The 13,965-nt window shown below is 44.1% G+C and overlaps 1 protein-coding gene across 1 annotated transcript; it reads left to right on the top strand.

The window, feature by feature from the left end:
* The first annotated feature begins 13,173 nt into the window (after nucleotides 1-13,173).
* KRTAP17-1 (keratin associated protein 17-1) lies at nucleotides 13,174-13,965 on the top strand. The gene has a single exon (XM_010330641.3). It carries the CDS (start codon nucleotides 13,234-13,236, stop codon nucleotides 13,540-13,542), a length of 309 nt encoding a protein of 102 aa, XP_010328943.1. The 5' UTR covers nucleotides 13,174-13,233; the 3' UTR covers nucleotides 13,543-13,965.

Genomic DNA, 13,965 nt, shown 5'->3' with positions numbered 1-13,965 from the left:
TTGTCTATTTCACTCATTAATTCTAAAATTGGTTGTCTTGCATACATTAAAAAAAAGTGTTTTTCCATCAGATAAAGGGCTTATTCACCCCATATATGGTCTGTGACTACCTTAAATGGAAAAGTCTCCATGAAACACTGTTAACCTAGATTTATTATTTGGGAAGAAGGTGGTGGGGAAGGAGAATGGCAAATTCATATGAAAGTGTCTTTAGAGATACAGAAACTATTTATTTTGAGACATGAAGTGCAGGGATCTGAAAACATTTGGAGTAAAAAGAAAACTGTACTAAGGTAATATAAATCTATCACCTTAACATACGGTATATAGTCTCATATACACAGATGCATAACCACATATCATATAGGCATATGTACACCACACACACAGGAACAGATGCATGTGCACACACACACACACACACACACACACACACACACACGCTGTGCTGAAATGTTTAGGTAGAAAGTTGGAAGGAGCAGCAAAGGGTAGAGGGGTATAGTTGCCAGGAGGAGTGTCGGATCTGCTAGGCTGGATGGTGGGATGGTGCCTCGGGTTCACCTTCCTTTCTTTGTCCCTGCCTTGGTGGTCAAGGACGCCTTGTGATCTTCTGTGATGTGGACTTGTTCTCTGCTGGAGTTTACTCTCTTTCTCAGTCGCTTGGGATCCACGTCAGGTGATGGAGAACTGTGAGTGGGCTATTGGATGGAAAAGCCTTTTGTCCTAGTGAGCCTTGAGATTTGGTCTCATCCGTTTTTATTTACATGCAGTTGGGGCCATTGTTCTGTCACATTACCGCCTTCAGTGGCGTCCAGGTTTACCAATGTTTAAAAACACACAAACGGTAATCAAGTATTACCCTCAGATGAGATTGATTCGCATTTTTCACTTCTCTACTCCTACTTTTCTAAATCAATGATTGAAATGAAGAGATATTAAGAATGAGAACTCTTTTTTTATTGCATTTTAGGTTTTGGGGTACATGTGAAGAACATGCAAGATTGTTGCATAGGTACACACATGGCAGTGTGGTTTGCTGCCTTCCGTCCCCTCACCTGTATCTGTCATTTCTCCCCATGCTATCTCTTCCCACCTGTTCTCATAGGTTGATGATATTCTCATCTTATTAAGAATGAGAACTCTTAATAAGATGAGAATATCATCAACCTATGAGAACAGGTAGGGAGGGGCAGGAGGTAGAGTGGGGGTTGGAAGTCCTCTCTAAAACTTGCAGACCATACATATATATTCAGGTGTGATAGAGATGTTCAGGGAAAAACATCAAAAACCCTCCATCTGGGCTGTGGATACCAGAGGACAGCTAAGGAGACCAGCCCTCAACACTTGTTCATGGCCACCTTCTCTCCTTAGGTGTGGGCCAGTCCTCTCTCTTGCGTTAGGCTAACATGGAGAGAATGCTGAGTCTCAAAGACTGACCTCTCACTGTTCCATTCATCTTCAGCAGCACAATCCTATGGAGTGGAGAATAGGTGCTCCTGAGGATCTGAGAGTCTGTGCCCTTTTTTAGTGGAAGATTATGCATGCAAAACATTTCTTTGAGTTTGGAAGAGAAGAATCAGCAGAAAATATCTTTATCAACTTTCAAAATAAATAATGTGGATAGGATACAGATTTCAATTAAGTCAATGTAGAAAGTCACCTCATCATTAATCATGAACGTCTGCTGCTTGCTTGGAAGGAGGAGATAAATAAATAGGTTCAGAATGCTGTCTTTCTCTCTTGTGTATTTCAGCAACAGTGCAGAGGCAGGAAAAAAATCAAGAATTCTTTTTTGTCTGAGTCGGAGTCTCACTCTGTTGTCCAGGCTGGAGTGCAGTGGTGCGATCTCAGCTCATCGCAAACTCTGTCTCCCGAGTTCAAGCAATTCTCCTGCCTCAGTTCCCCGAGTAGCTGAGATTACAGGCATGCACCACCACATCTGGATAATTTTGTATTTTTAGTAGAGATCGGGTTTCACCATGTTGCCCAGGCTGGTTTCTAACTCCTGACCTCAGGTGATTCACTCACCTCAGCCTCCCAAAGTGCTGGGATTACAGGCTTGAGCCACTGCTTTTGGGCCTGGCCAAAGCAGTTCTTAAAGATGAGCTTCTGCAATTCAACCCTGGGCTCTCCCAGGTGTGGACTTATTTTCTCCTTTCCACAGGTTCCCAGGTCTGCAATCGCTGAGGTCATCAGCTCCTAGAGCCAGGCCTTCTCAGAAAACAGGGCTCTGAGGGGAGAGGCTCATAGCAAGGAAGCAAGGAAACCAGAACCTGGAAATGTCTCTTAATCCCCGCCCGGCCCCTCCCTGTGAAATAAACCATGATGGTGCTGGGCTGTGAGTCTTACTCACTGGGACATGGTGTGGGATGTTGTGATGAGAAGAAGAATTATGGCTTATTTTGAAGGCAGCATTTTTGGGTCCTGGTTTTGCCCTGACCTTCAGACTCCTTTTTTTGAGAGACTGCCCAGCCTTGTGGGGTTGGGAAGATCCCCTGTGTATGGAAGTGCTTTATAAATGGTGCAGCATAGTACGTAAAGCTCAATATTCTTGTCATTGACACTTTGACCTTGAATACGAATTCCTGGGTTCTTGGGGTCTAAGTTTGATATTGTCTAGTGCCAGTGAAACATTCTACTCAGCCTCCTACAAAGCCCATTTGCTCCTATTTTTGACGGATGTGAACTGGCTGCTATTTTCTCAGTTTGGAGAGCTTGCCTGTGACATTTGTATTGAGACCTGAAAACAGAGAAGAAACACAGCAGAGGGAAAGAGCATTCCAGAGACAGGGATGGCAAGTCAAGGAGGGGAGTGAGGTGGATGCCTTTGAAGGAGAGAGCAAGGCCTCTGGAGTGATAAGTAGGGGAGAAGCCATCAGCCTGTATGTGTCGGTAACCACCAAGGTACATCGGGGCTCACCAGCTCTGCAGAGGATCTGATTTCATTTCAAGGGAAGAAGAAAGCCTTGGGAGAGTTAAAAGGATGAATTTGATTGACACCTTTATTAAAAGGAGTGCATTGGCGGCTGAATGGAAAATAGGTTTGCTGAACACTAACATTTAAAGTTTCAGGGTAGTGGATGACAGTTATAAGTCAGATATGTCCCTTTTTTGTGTTTGAAAAAAGAATAGCTGGCATCTAACAAGTGCTCACATTTCTCATCAAACACAGGAGAGTCTCAGGCTGGGCACGGTGACTTACGCCTGTAATCCCAGCACTTTGGGAGGCTGAGGTGAGCGGATCACCTGAGGTCGGGAGTTCGAGACCAGCCTGGCCAACATGATGAAACTCCGTCTCTACTGAAAATACAAAAATTAGCCGGGCGCGGTGGCAGGCACCTGCAATCCCAGCTACTCGGGAGGCTGAGGCAGGAGAATCACTTGAACCCGGGAGGCAGAGGTTGCAGTGAGCCAAAATGGCACCATTACACTCCAGCCCAGGGGACAAGAGTGTGACTTGGTGTCAAAAACAAACAAACAAAAAAAAAAACCTAACCCAAAACAAAACAAAACAAAACAACAGGAGAGCCTGGCAGGAGGCACCAAAAGTCACAAGAATGGCTCCAATTATAAAAGGATATGAGGATGACGAGGCCTGTCCCTTGTTACTGCAAAATGCACACTGACCACTTGAGGAAGTTACGCGCAGGCAGATGGGCCCCAGCCCTGGCGGGCTCCTAGCTGAGCCTGCTGCAGGTGTGCAGAGGTAGCATTCCCTTACTCTCACTTTTTTACTTTTTTTTTTTTTTTTTTTTTACATGTAGGGACAAGCATAGGACTGAATTGTAAAGCCCAGGGAAGATTTACAGCGTCCCCAGTCAAAGACATATTTACAAGAAATTCAAACACGTGCTCAGCTGTGGCCTGGACGTGACAGCATCTACACAAGATGACTTCCTACAGTGGCACACATGAAACTGTGGGTGACCCCGAAGAGCTGAAGCCTGGGTGGGGCACATGGGAGTGTATGTGTTTAAAGTTTTACGAGTGGTTAAAAGGTGAAAAAAGGAAGGGTAGAAACCAAGCCCCAGAAAAAGCATGCATTTGAAAATGACTGCTTTAGTTTTTAATCTGGTTTCAGTCTTGTAACCTCTATCTGTATCTCAGCCCACAGTGTTACTAGGCTTCTTGAGCTTCAGTTTTTTAAACTGAAAATGAGAGACTAATAATCACCTCATTTTTTTTTTTTGAGATGGAGTTTCACTCCTGTTTCCCATGCTGGAGTTCAATGGTGCCATCTCGGCTCACTGTAACCTCCACCTCCTGGGTTCAAGTGATTCTCCTGCCTCAGCCTCCCGAATAACTGGGATTACAGGCATGGGCCACCATGCCTGGCGAATTTTTTGTGTTTTTAGTAGAGATAGGATTTCACCATGTTGGTCAGGCTGGTTTTGAACTCCTGACCTCAGGTGATCCACCCACCTTGGCCTCCCAAAGTGCTGGGATTACAGGCATGAGCCACAGTGCCTGGCAGCCACCTCATTTTTTAAAAAACAAGGCTAGAATGAGATTATGTTGCAAGGGTGCTCAACCCAACCAGATACATCGTAGGTGTGCAGTAAATGGAGTTCCCATTCACTTCCTTAGCAGTCCTGCATTCTGACTTCTTTCCTATTACTCAGGACACGGACTCCACAGCCTTGAGAATAAAAGGTTTTGCTCATTCCAGCTCTTCAGAACCCAGGTGAGAATCTAGTTTCAGGTTCTCTCAAATAGAGGGTTATAGAATACTGGCCGGACAGGGCAAGAAACTGAAGCATCTGAGCTCAAAGGCTGAGAATCAGAGAGAAATGAATTCAGATGTGGCTGCGTGCATCTGTGTGGATCTGTGCACCTATGCCTGTGTGTGTGTGTGTGTGTGTGAGTGCTGGGTTAGGAGGAAGATGGCTAATTATGATTACGAAACTGGTGGTACTGTCGCTGATTATAACAATCAGAATTTTCAAATGGAAAGATAAAAGTAAAGCATAGAGCTGGTGGTGTCAAAGTCAGAGGAATTTCAGTCACTTTATGGGAACTGGTTTCCAGGTATGCCCATTTTCTACACAGGAAAGCAACACTTAAAGTATATCATTAAAGTCCTGGGTACAATGTAACTTATTTGTATTTCGTTTTAATAATTATTTCAGGCCTGCACACGCTGGCTTCATCTTGGTTGGTCGTGGAGCCTGGCTGACTGCTGGCCACTGGGAAACATGAGGGTTGCCAAGACCCTGAGAGCAGAGAGCGTGTGGTCCATTGTCAAAGAGCCAGAGAGACATGGGGGAAGGTCACCACGGGCCATGCACGGTAATGCACAGGTATGATCAGCACAGAGGATGTTCTTGTAAGAATGGTGCACTCTGGGGTCAGGGAGAGGGCATGGATGACAGAGTTTTGGTCCATTCTTGATAAATGCTCAATTAGATTGGTTCTCCAGGGCAGCAGCATATCATGAACCGAAGTGCAGAGACACTTCAGAGGGCTATGAGAGGGAAAGTATTCCACGGGTGAGAGATGGAGAGAGAAGCATCTAGAGTTTTGCAACTGAGCTTTAGTGAGCTCTGTTTCACATTTGGATGTCAAGGATTTCAGAAAAGCAGATGTTGTATGTTTGTTGGCTGCATAAATGTCTCCTTTTGATAAGTATCTGTTCATATCCTTTGCCCACTTTTTGATGGGGTTGTTTGCTAGGGCAGGGATAGCATTACAAGAGTACCTAATGTAGATGACGGGGTGACGGATGCAGCAAACCACCATGGCGTGTGTATACCTATGCAGCAAACCTGCATGCTCTGCACATGTACCCTTGAACTTAAAGTACAATTAAAAAAAAAAAAAAAAAAACCAAACCAACAGAAAAGCAGATGTCTGCCTCACTGCTGTGCGTTTAACTGAGGGTTTATACTTGTGCTTTGAGATTATTACTAAAAGAGAGAGAGGAAGGAGAAGAGGAGGGAGAGGGGGAAGGAGGAGAATGAGTGAGGAAGGAAGGAAGGAAGAAAGGCAGGGAGGAAGAAGGGAGGAGAAGAATAAAGCAAACCATCTATTGCAGTTGTCTGAGGCATTCAGTAAATTGTCAGCTTCTTGCTTGGTTGCTGTTTGCCGCCCTATTTCTGCCATTCCCTTGCCCTCGTCTCCATTTCTAGCCCCATGTTTACTGCTTGGATTTAATGGTCGATCCAGCTTCTCTGGTTCCGGCCTTGGGTGCCTCTAGGACATAATTTGCCCCTATTCTCTCTAGCTTTTCCTGGTTCTGGCCTTTGGTGTCTCCTGATTTCTGTCCCTATTCTCTCTAGCTTTTTCTGTTCTTGGCCTCTCAGCCAGGTCTGTAGTAACCTACGCGCTGGAAAGGCTAGAACCATTGATGGTTTAGAGAAAGGCTCCCTCTCTGGGTGGATGCAGCCTGCAGGTGCCTGGTTTGGCAAGCAGCACATAGGCTGGTCTCCATCCCACCTGCAGCTGGGTGCTCTTGCGCCTGGCACAGCTCATACCTGCATATTGCCACCTTGAAACAACCCATGCAGCCTGCTTAAAACCTGGTCTTGTGAGCGCTTCTAAAAGAAATACCAGAAGCTGCTTGTGTAATATCACGAGATGAACACTAGAGGCCACCAGAACAGATGGCATGACTGGGTTTTTGGTCTCTGCATTCTGTTCTGGTACAGAAACTATTTATCTTTTTATTTATTAGCGACAGGGTCTCACTCCGTTGCCCAGGCTGGAGTGCGGTGGCTTTATCATGGCTCCTTGAGCTCAGTCACTGCAGCTTTGAGCTCTTAGGCTCAAGCCATCCTCCTGCCTCAGCCTTCTGAGTAACCGGGACTACAGGCATGCACCACCACACCCAGCTAATTTTTTATTTTTTAATTGTGTGTAGAGGCAGGACCTTGTCAGTAAACCTCATTTAACAGGCACTCAAATTCCCCAATCAGGAAAACTAGGATTGTTTGTAAAGCAGTATCTACCATACACCAAAGTAAATTCCTGATGGATAGCAGCATTGAGTGTAAAAAATACAGCCATGAAATAGATGAAAATAAAGTGAATAGTTGTCTGATTTGGGGATGGAGGAGAACTTTTGAAACATAAAACAGTAGGAAAAAAAGATTTGCTTACATAAAAAGAAAATTCTATGGATAAAAATATCATAGACACAACTAAAAGAAAGTGGGATACACCCTGAGACAAATTTTGCAACGTATGTGACACAATGAAAAGTTAATATGCTTAGCATAAAATAAGTTGATGTAAGTAAGGTGGGAAGGATGGGTAGCTAATTAGAATAGGCAGATAATTTCCAAAAAGGAAATAACAGTGGCCTGTAAAAACACATGCAATTAACAAGTAATAAGCACAAATAAATACTACAATGAGACTTTATAATTGGCCTAGCCAATTGACAAAGAGATTTTAAAAAATAGTAACTAATATTGGTGAAGGCACAGTGAAGTGAAAACAAATGAGAACTTTTTTTCTGGAGAGTAATTAAAAATAATTTCAACTTTTCTTTTGAAATCTGGGGGCATATGTGCAGGTTTGTTACCTGGGCATATCGCGTGAGGCTGAGGTTTGTGGGACTGTTCTAACCAAGCGAGTTAGAAGGAAAGCAACACTCTGAGTTCCAAATTAAGAGTCTTTTATTTGCCGGGGAGACAGATGGCTAATGCTGAAGATTCTCTCAGCCCTGAGGAAGGGGCTCCATTATCTTTTATACGATGATTTAGGTAGGGGAGGGGGTACCTAGCTGAAGCGGAATTTTACAGAGGCACAAAAAACAGGTTAGATAAGGAAGCTGGTAACCAGGGGGCAGGAGGTTCCCGGGATTGTTGGTTGCTAAGGGTATTTCCATACAATCATCAAGGTGGGTAACAGGGGAAACTTTCCATACAGTCAATAACCAAGGAGGGTCTTCACAAGAGCAGGTGGACTGGCCAAGCAGGACGTGGTTACAGTGGTTACAGGTGCTAAGAACAGTATGCTTCAAACTTTAAAGCTTCAAAGCTTCTAAGTGCAGCATGACCTGCCTATGCACCTGTGGGGGCTGTGGCAGGGAGGGAGAAGCTAGGCTGGGGCTTACTGCTCAGATGGAGTCAGTTAGGCTAACACAAGTGAGGTTATTACAGGATGATTGATCCCATCATCCAGGTAGTGACCAATAGTTAGTTTTTCTACCCTTGCCCCCCTCCCTCCCTTCCCCCTCTCATAGTCCCCAGTGTCTGTTGTTGCCATCTTTACATCTGCGTGCAGCCATGGTTTGGCTCCCACCACTTATATGTGAGAACACATGGTATTTGGTTTTCTGTTCTTGCATTAATTCATTTAGGATAATGGCCTCAATGCAGCTGCATCCATGTTGCTGCAAAGGAAATATATATATTTTAAAGGCCAGGTAGTACGGCCACGGTGTATATGTGCCACATTTTCATTATACAGTTCACTGCTGATGGGCATTTAGGCTGATTCTATGTCTTTGCTATAGTGAATAGTGCTGCCATGAACATGTAAGTGCATATAATTGGTAGAACAATTTATTTTCTTTTGGCTGTATATTGAGTGATAATGATTTGGATCTGTGTCCCTGCCCAAATCTCATATTCAGTTGTAATTCCCAGTGTTGGAGGTGGGTCCTGGTGGGAAGTGATTGGATCATGGGGGTTATTTCTCACAACTGGTTTAGCACCAGCCCGGTTGGTTGCCATAGCAAGTGAGTTCTTGTGAGATGTGGTCATCTAAAAGTGTGTAGCACCTCCTCACTCTCTCTCTCCCTCCTGCTCCGGTCATGTGAACTGCTAGCTCCCCTTTTACCTGCTGCCATGATTGTAAGCTTTCCGAGGCCTCCCTGGAATTCAAGAAGATGTTTCCGTCATGCTTCCTGTGTAGCCTGTGAAACTGTGAGCCAACTAATCCTCTTTTATTTCTCAATTATCCAGTCTCAGGCATTTCTTTATAGCAGTACAAGAATAGACTAATACACCAAGTGGTGGGGATTGCACCATTTATTGAATAGGGACTCCTTTCCCCACTGCTTATTTTTATTGACTTTTTCAAAGATCAGATGGCTGTAGATGAGCAGCTTTATTTCTGGATTATCTATTCTGTTCCATTGGTGTATGTGTTTGTTTTTGTACCAGTACCATGCTGCTTTGGTTACTGTAGCCTTGTAGTATAGTTTGAAGTTGGGTAATGTAGTTTCTTCCACTTTGTTATTTTTCTGCTTAGGACTGCATTGGCTATCTGGGATTTTTTTCTGGTTCCATATGAAATTTAGAATAGTTTTTTTCAAATTCTGTGAAAAACGATGTTGGTAGTTTGATAGTGTTGAATCTGTAGCCATGTTGGAATAGATACTGTATACTTATATCATTTTACACACATCTTGATACATCCCTGTCCTAAACTCTTAGAATATAAATTACTGGATCAATTAGTTTTTGCATTAGTAATTTTGATGGATATTGTCATAAAGTTTGTACCAATTTACACTCCCATCAGCAATGTGTGAGACTATCTGTCTCTTCATTCCTTATTACACAATGTGTTATCAAGGGGCATGACCTTGCAAATCTGATAACAGATAGGATATTGGAACAGCTTTAATCTATTTTTTCTGTTATTATGAATGCAACTAAGCAATATTTCATATGCTCAAATGCTATTCATCTTCCCTCTTCCATGAACTATCTTTTCATCTGCATTGTCAATTTCTCTATTGGGTTGCTGGTCTTTCTCTTGGATTGATGGAAATCCTTTGTTAAATAGAAAATGAAAGCAAGCTTTGTCTATATTATGAATTACATATATTGTTTCCACGTTGTCATTTGCTTTTGACACTGTATTCACATAATTTTAATAATAATAAAATATTTACATTATAAATTTCATACCTACACACTGGAAATTTCTGAAAAAGGCAAAAATGAGAAGAAAATAAAAATGACCTATCATTCCACAAAAAATATGTTTAGTGCTAATATTTTAGTTTTCTTTTTAGTGTTTTTCTAAAGATCTGCATGTAAATGTTGATATTAATGTAGATAAGTATCCATACAGATATATACATATATAAATATATAACATATATTAGTTACAAATTTCAAAATTCATGTTCTGAGATATGTTAAAAATACGTAACTTTATTTTTCTCTGAGACTGCTTAAACTTACTTCAAACCCTCATTCCAGCTTACGGGGGGATAAATAAAAGTCAGTTCTGTGTAAACTCAGAAATCATTCAGGATTTTTTCCTTCAAACCTCCATCTGGAAGTGGTGTCTGAGCTTTGAGGGGTGTTATGTTTGAATACAATGGAGATTTCATAGCCTTCAAGAGGCTGGCAGTAGGTTCATGGTGGGCATCTGCTGAAATATACGTGATCTTCTCTTATTCTTGGCTCAATCGTCCCTCTCATGGCATCAACTAAGATACTGGAGTTCTCTCTGATCTCCAGTCCACAAATTCTGCATCCTCCCATCCTCTGCATCACCCCATTCAGGAGGCTAGATGGTCCCAGTCATCTGACCACTCACTCTCCCGCACTACAAAAGTCTACTTTGAGTTGCATAAGCTAAGCATTGACCTAAGTCACTCTCTCTGTATTTCTATAGTAATAACTCTAACCTAGGGGCAGTGAATATAAAAAGTCCCCACTGCTGCCCAATTTGTGTGGAAAGACCAACAGTGAAAGAAATTGCAGAAGGAAAATAACACCAATGAATACTTCAAGTCCTCATCATGACATGTACCTTTACACAATTGAAATTATAGTGTAATTTGAGCTGTACACTGAATGTTGTATTTAATCTGAGGAAATGCTTATGAGTATATAAATTGTTAAATATAAAAGTTTGATAATTTATATTTTCCAAGTTGTTCAATCAATCAAGTGTTCAATATGTATACATTTATATTCACTCATTTAATCAAAACAACCCTATGAAACTGGCAGTATTATTATTTTAATTTCTATTTTATAGATGAAGAAATTCAGGTACAAAGGGGTTAAGTAATTATGGGAACAGCGAAGGGGCGGGTGAGAGGCAGGAGAACTGAATGGTGAGACATCGGAAGATGAACTAGACTTTCTAGTCTTTGGTACCTTTTACCCTGGGAATGCTTTACCTCTTATTAAAATAAATAAATATGTAACAGGACCTGTCGGCTGGGTGTGGTGGCTCACGCCTGTAATCCTGGCACTTTGGGAGGCCAAGGCGGGTGGATCACCTGAGGTCAGGAGTTCCAGATCAGCCTGTCCAACATGGTGAAACTCTGTCTCTACTAAATATATAAAAATTAGCCAGGTGTGATGGTGCGTGCCTGTAATCCCAGCTACTCAAGAGATTGGTACAGGAAAATCATTTGAGCCCAGGAGGTGGCGGTTGTAGTGAGCCAAGATCAAGCCATTGCATTCCAACCTGGGCGACAGAATGAGACTCTGTCTCAGAAAAAAAAAAAAAAAGGCGCATCTGCCATAGCCATTGCTGTATTATGCTCACCCAGAGGTGCCCATCTGTGGATGTGGCATGGTGGAAGAAACACTGGACCAGGATGGAGAACATCTGGGTCATGGGTCCAATCTACCATGGATGTTTCGTCTCTGGGCCTTGATATCATCTTTCATAAAACAAAAGAGCTTGGGGTGATGATCATGATGGGATTAGATTCTATCAGTGTTTCCTAATGTAACCTGAGTTACCTGAGAAAGTTTAAAATACACAGTTTCTCAAGCTCTCATAAACACATATTCTGATTTATCATAAGGACTGGGATACAGTTTGGGAACCTGTATTTTTCAAAAGGCCCCGTTTTAGGCAGTTCTGTCGTAAAACCCTGGACAAGATGATGTTTCAGGGGTTCCTCCCAGCTCCAAAATTCCACTTCCTGTGAAATACTGAGTATCACATCAGATCCAAGTAACCCATTCATCATTTACCCTCCCAACCCTGACCCTGTCCTTGGTCCTTCCAGCCCTTAGAGGCTGCCTTACTTCTAGCTCGTCTGAAAAAGAAAAGGAAATGAAAAGGGAAGGAGTGGGTCCCCTGATCCAGATCCTCACTCCCATCCCTCCTTGCATTCCCGCCCACCCCATCTCCTGTCCTCCACCCTGAATAGATGTTGGATTCCAGCTTCAGGGGTGCCATGGGCACTCCAAGAGGGTGACAAGGTACCAAAGCCACACATGGAGACAGAAATTTTGATCCATCTCAGAATTTACACATGGATCTGAACCATATGTGGATCTTAGGCTTCTTCCAAAGGAACTTTATTCCTTAGGATGGCACTGTGGGTATTTTGTATTCTAATTTCTCCTTCTGCCAGGCGGTCTATAAGGTAGGAGCTCTTTAAAAAAAGTGCCTAACATTTTCATTTTAATACAGCATTTTGGATATTTACGGATCTCCTTCCTGCTTGCTTCCTTCTTTTCTTCCTCCTCCTGCATCTTTTCCTTCCCCTGTCAAGGAAAAGCCTGGGGCTGGAGTGGGGATGGGTACAGGGTTCTGACCTCAGTTCTTCCCAACTATTTAGAGAGAAGTGTGAGTATTCAACTGACCATTCAGCAGAGATAGACCGTGCCTCACTGGCTTCTTGCAATTTTACGATGAGTCTCTCTCCATTTCACAGGGCAGTTATTACTCATGATTGATGTTCAGGGGCCAAACCTAATGTGTGGCACACTCCACATACCACACACAGACACAAACATTTGCCTGGCTCGCATGGGCCGGGATGAGGATGCCATTTCTACCTGGGAGGAGCCAGGTGAGCAGGCCTTCTCAGCAGCCTCCCCTGGTGTCGGAAGGAACAGGGCATTTGGTTATTGCCGGTCTGCTTTTCCAGGACTAGCATCCACGGAAGATGGGGTCCACTGCCAACCTGTGAAGGTGCAGGCGGTGAGCCCCTCATTCCAGAGCCAGAGCACGTGGCCGGCTTCCCCCTCCCATCTTCAACCTGGGCTAATGACAGCTGGCAGATGCTTGGCCACGATGACTGGTGTTTGTCGAAGATGTATTTTTACCCTCTGGACAAATGGCAGTTGGCAGGAGTGGGGCGTTTTTATGAGTCGAGGTACTCAGGGCTGGAAAATAAACAGTCAGTTAATGAGCCGGTCTTATGGAAACTGGCATAAATAATAACAAAGAAAGCATCCTGTCCCTCATGCGTGGGTGAGGGGATATAAAAGCTGCAGCTGGCTGGCCACGGTCAGTCTTGGGGAGCTCCGGCTGCGTTACTGACCTGAGAGCTGACCGGCTGGGATCATGGGGTGCTGCCCTGGGGACTGCTTCACCTGCTGCACTCAGGAGCAAAACTGCTGTGAAGAGTGCTGCTGTCAGCCGGCCTGCTGCGGCTGTTGCGGCTCCTGCTGTGGCTGTGGGGGCTCTGGCTGCGGGGGCTCTGGCTGCGGGGGCAGCTGCTGTGGATCGTCCTGCTGTGGATCTGGCTGTGGGGGTGGAGGCTGCGGAGGCTGCGGAGGTGGCTGCTGCGGGTCCGGTTGTTGTGGGTCCAGCTGCTGCGGGTGCTGTGCACCTGTGTGCTGCCAGCCCACACCTGTGTGCGACACAAAATGAAGACCTCTCCTTCCACCACCGATGCGGTCCCACCAAAAGCCTCCATCTGCTCCAGGGGGACAGCCCCTTCTGTCCAGAACCTTCCATGCCCTCAAGACCGTGTCTTGCCTTTTGTGTGATTTGTAGAGGAGGGCTTGCTCTCCAATGCCTGCCCTGGTCTTTCGAGGCACTGAGAACAAAAGCCATACTCTGATGAGACATTAACTCTGGGTCACAACAAAGTGATCCCTAAGCTCAAGGGTGAATCCCCATGACTTTATTTATTCACATGAAGTTCAGTGTCTTGTACTATAAGGCATCTTCTTCTTCAAGGTGTCTTTGGGACCTATCCTCTGCCCTGGCTTTCTGCTGCCTTTGAGATGCAAAAAAGCCCACCTTCTTTGTGAGCCTCTTAATAAATTTGAGCATGCTGGCATAACCTAA

This window comes from Saimiri boliviensis, chromosome 17 (assembly GCF_048565385.1).
Source record: "Saimiri boliviensis isolate mSaiBol1 chromosome 17, mSaiBol1.pri, whole genome shotgun sequence".
NCBI classification, from domain to species: domain Eukaryota; kingdom Metazoa; phylum Chordata; class Mammalia; order Primates; family Cebidae; genus Saimiri; species Saimiri boliviensis.
This window is presented reverse-complemented; position numbering and strand designations above follow the sequence as displayed.

Bases quoted from the DNA above. Each gene is read 5' to 3' on its own strand.
- KRTAP17-1 (XM_010330641.3), top strand. From the start codon at position 13,234: ATGGGGTGCTGCCCTGGGGACTGCTTCACCTGCTGCACTCAGGAGCAA.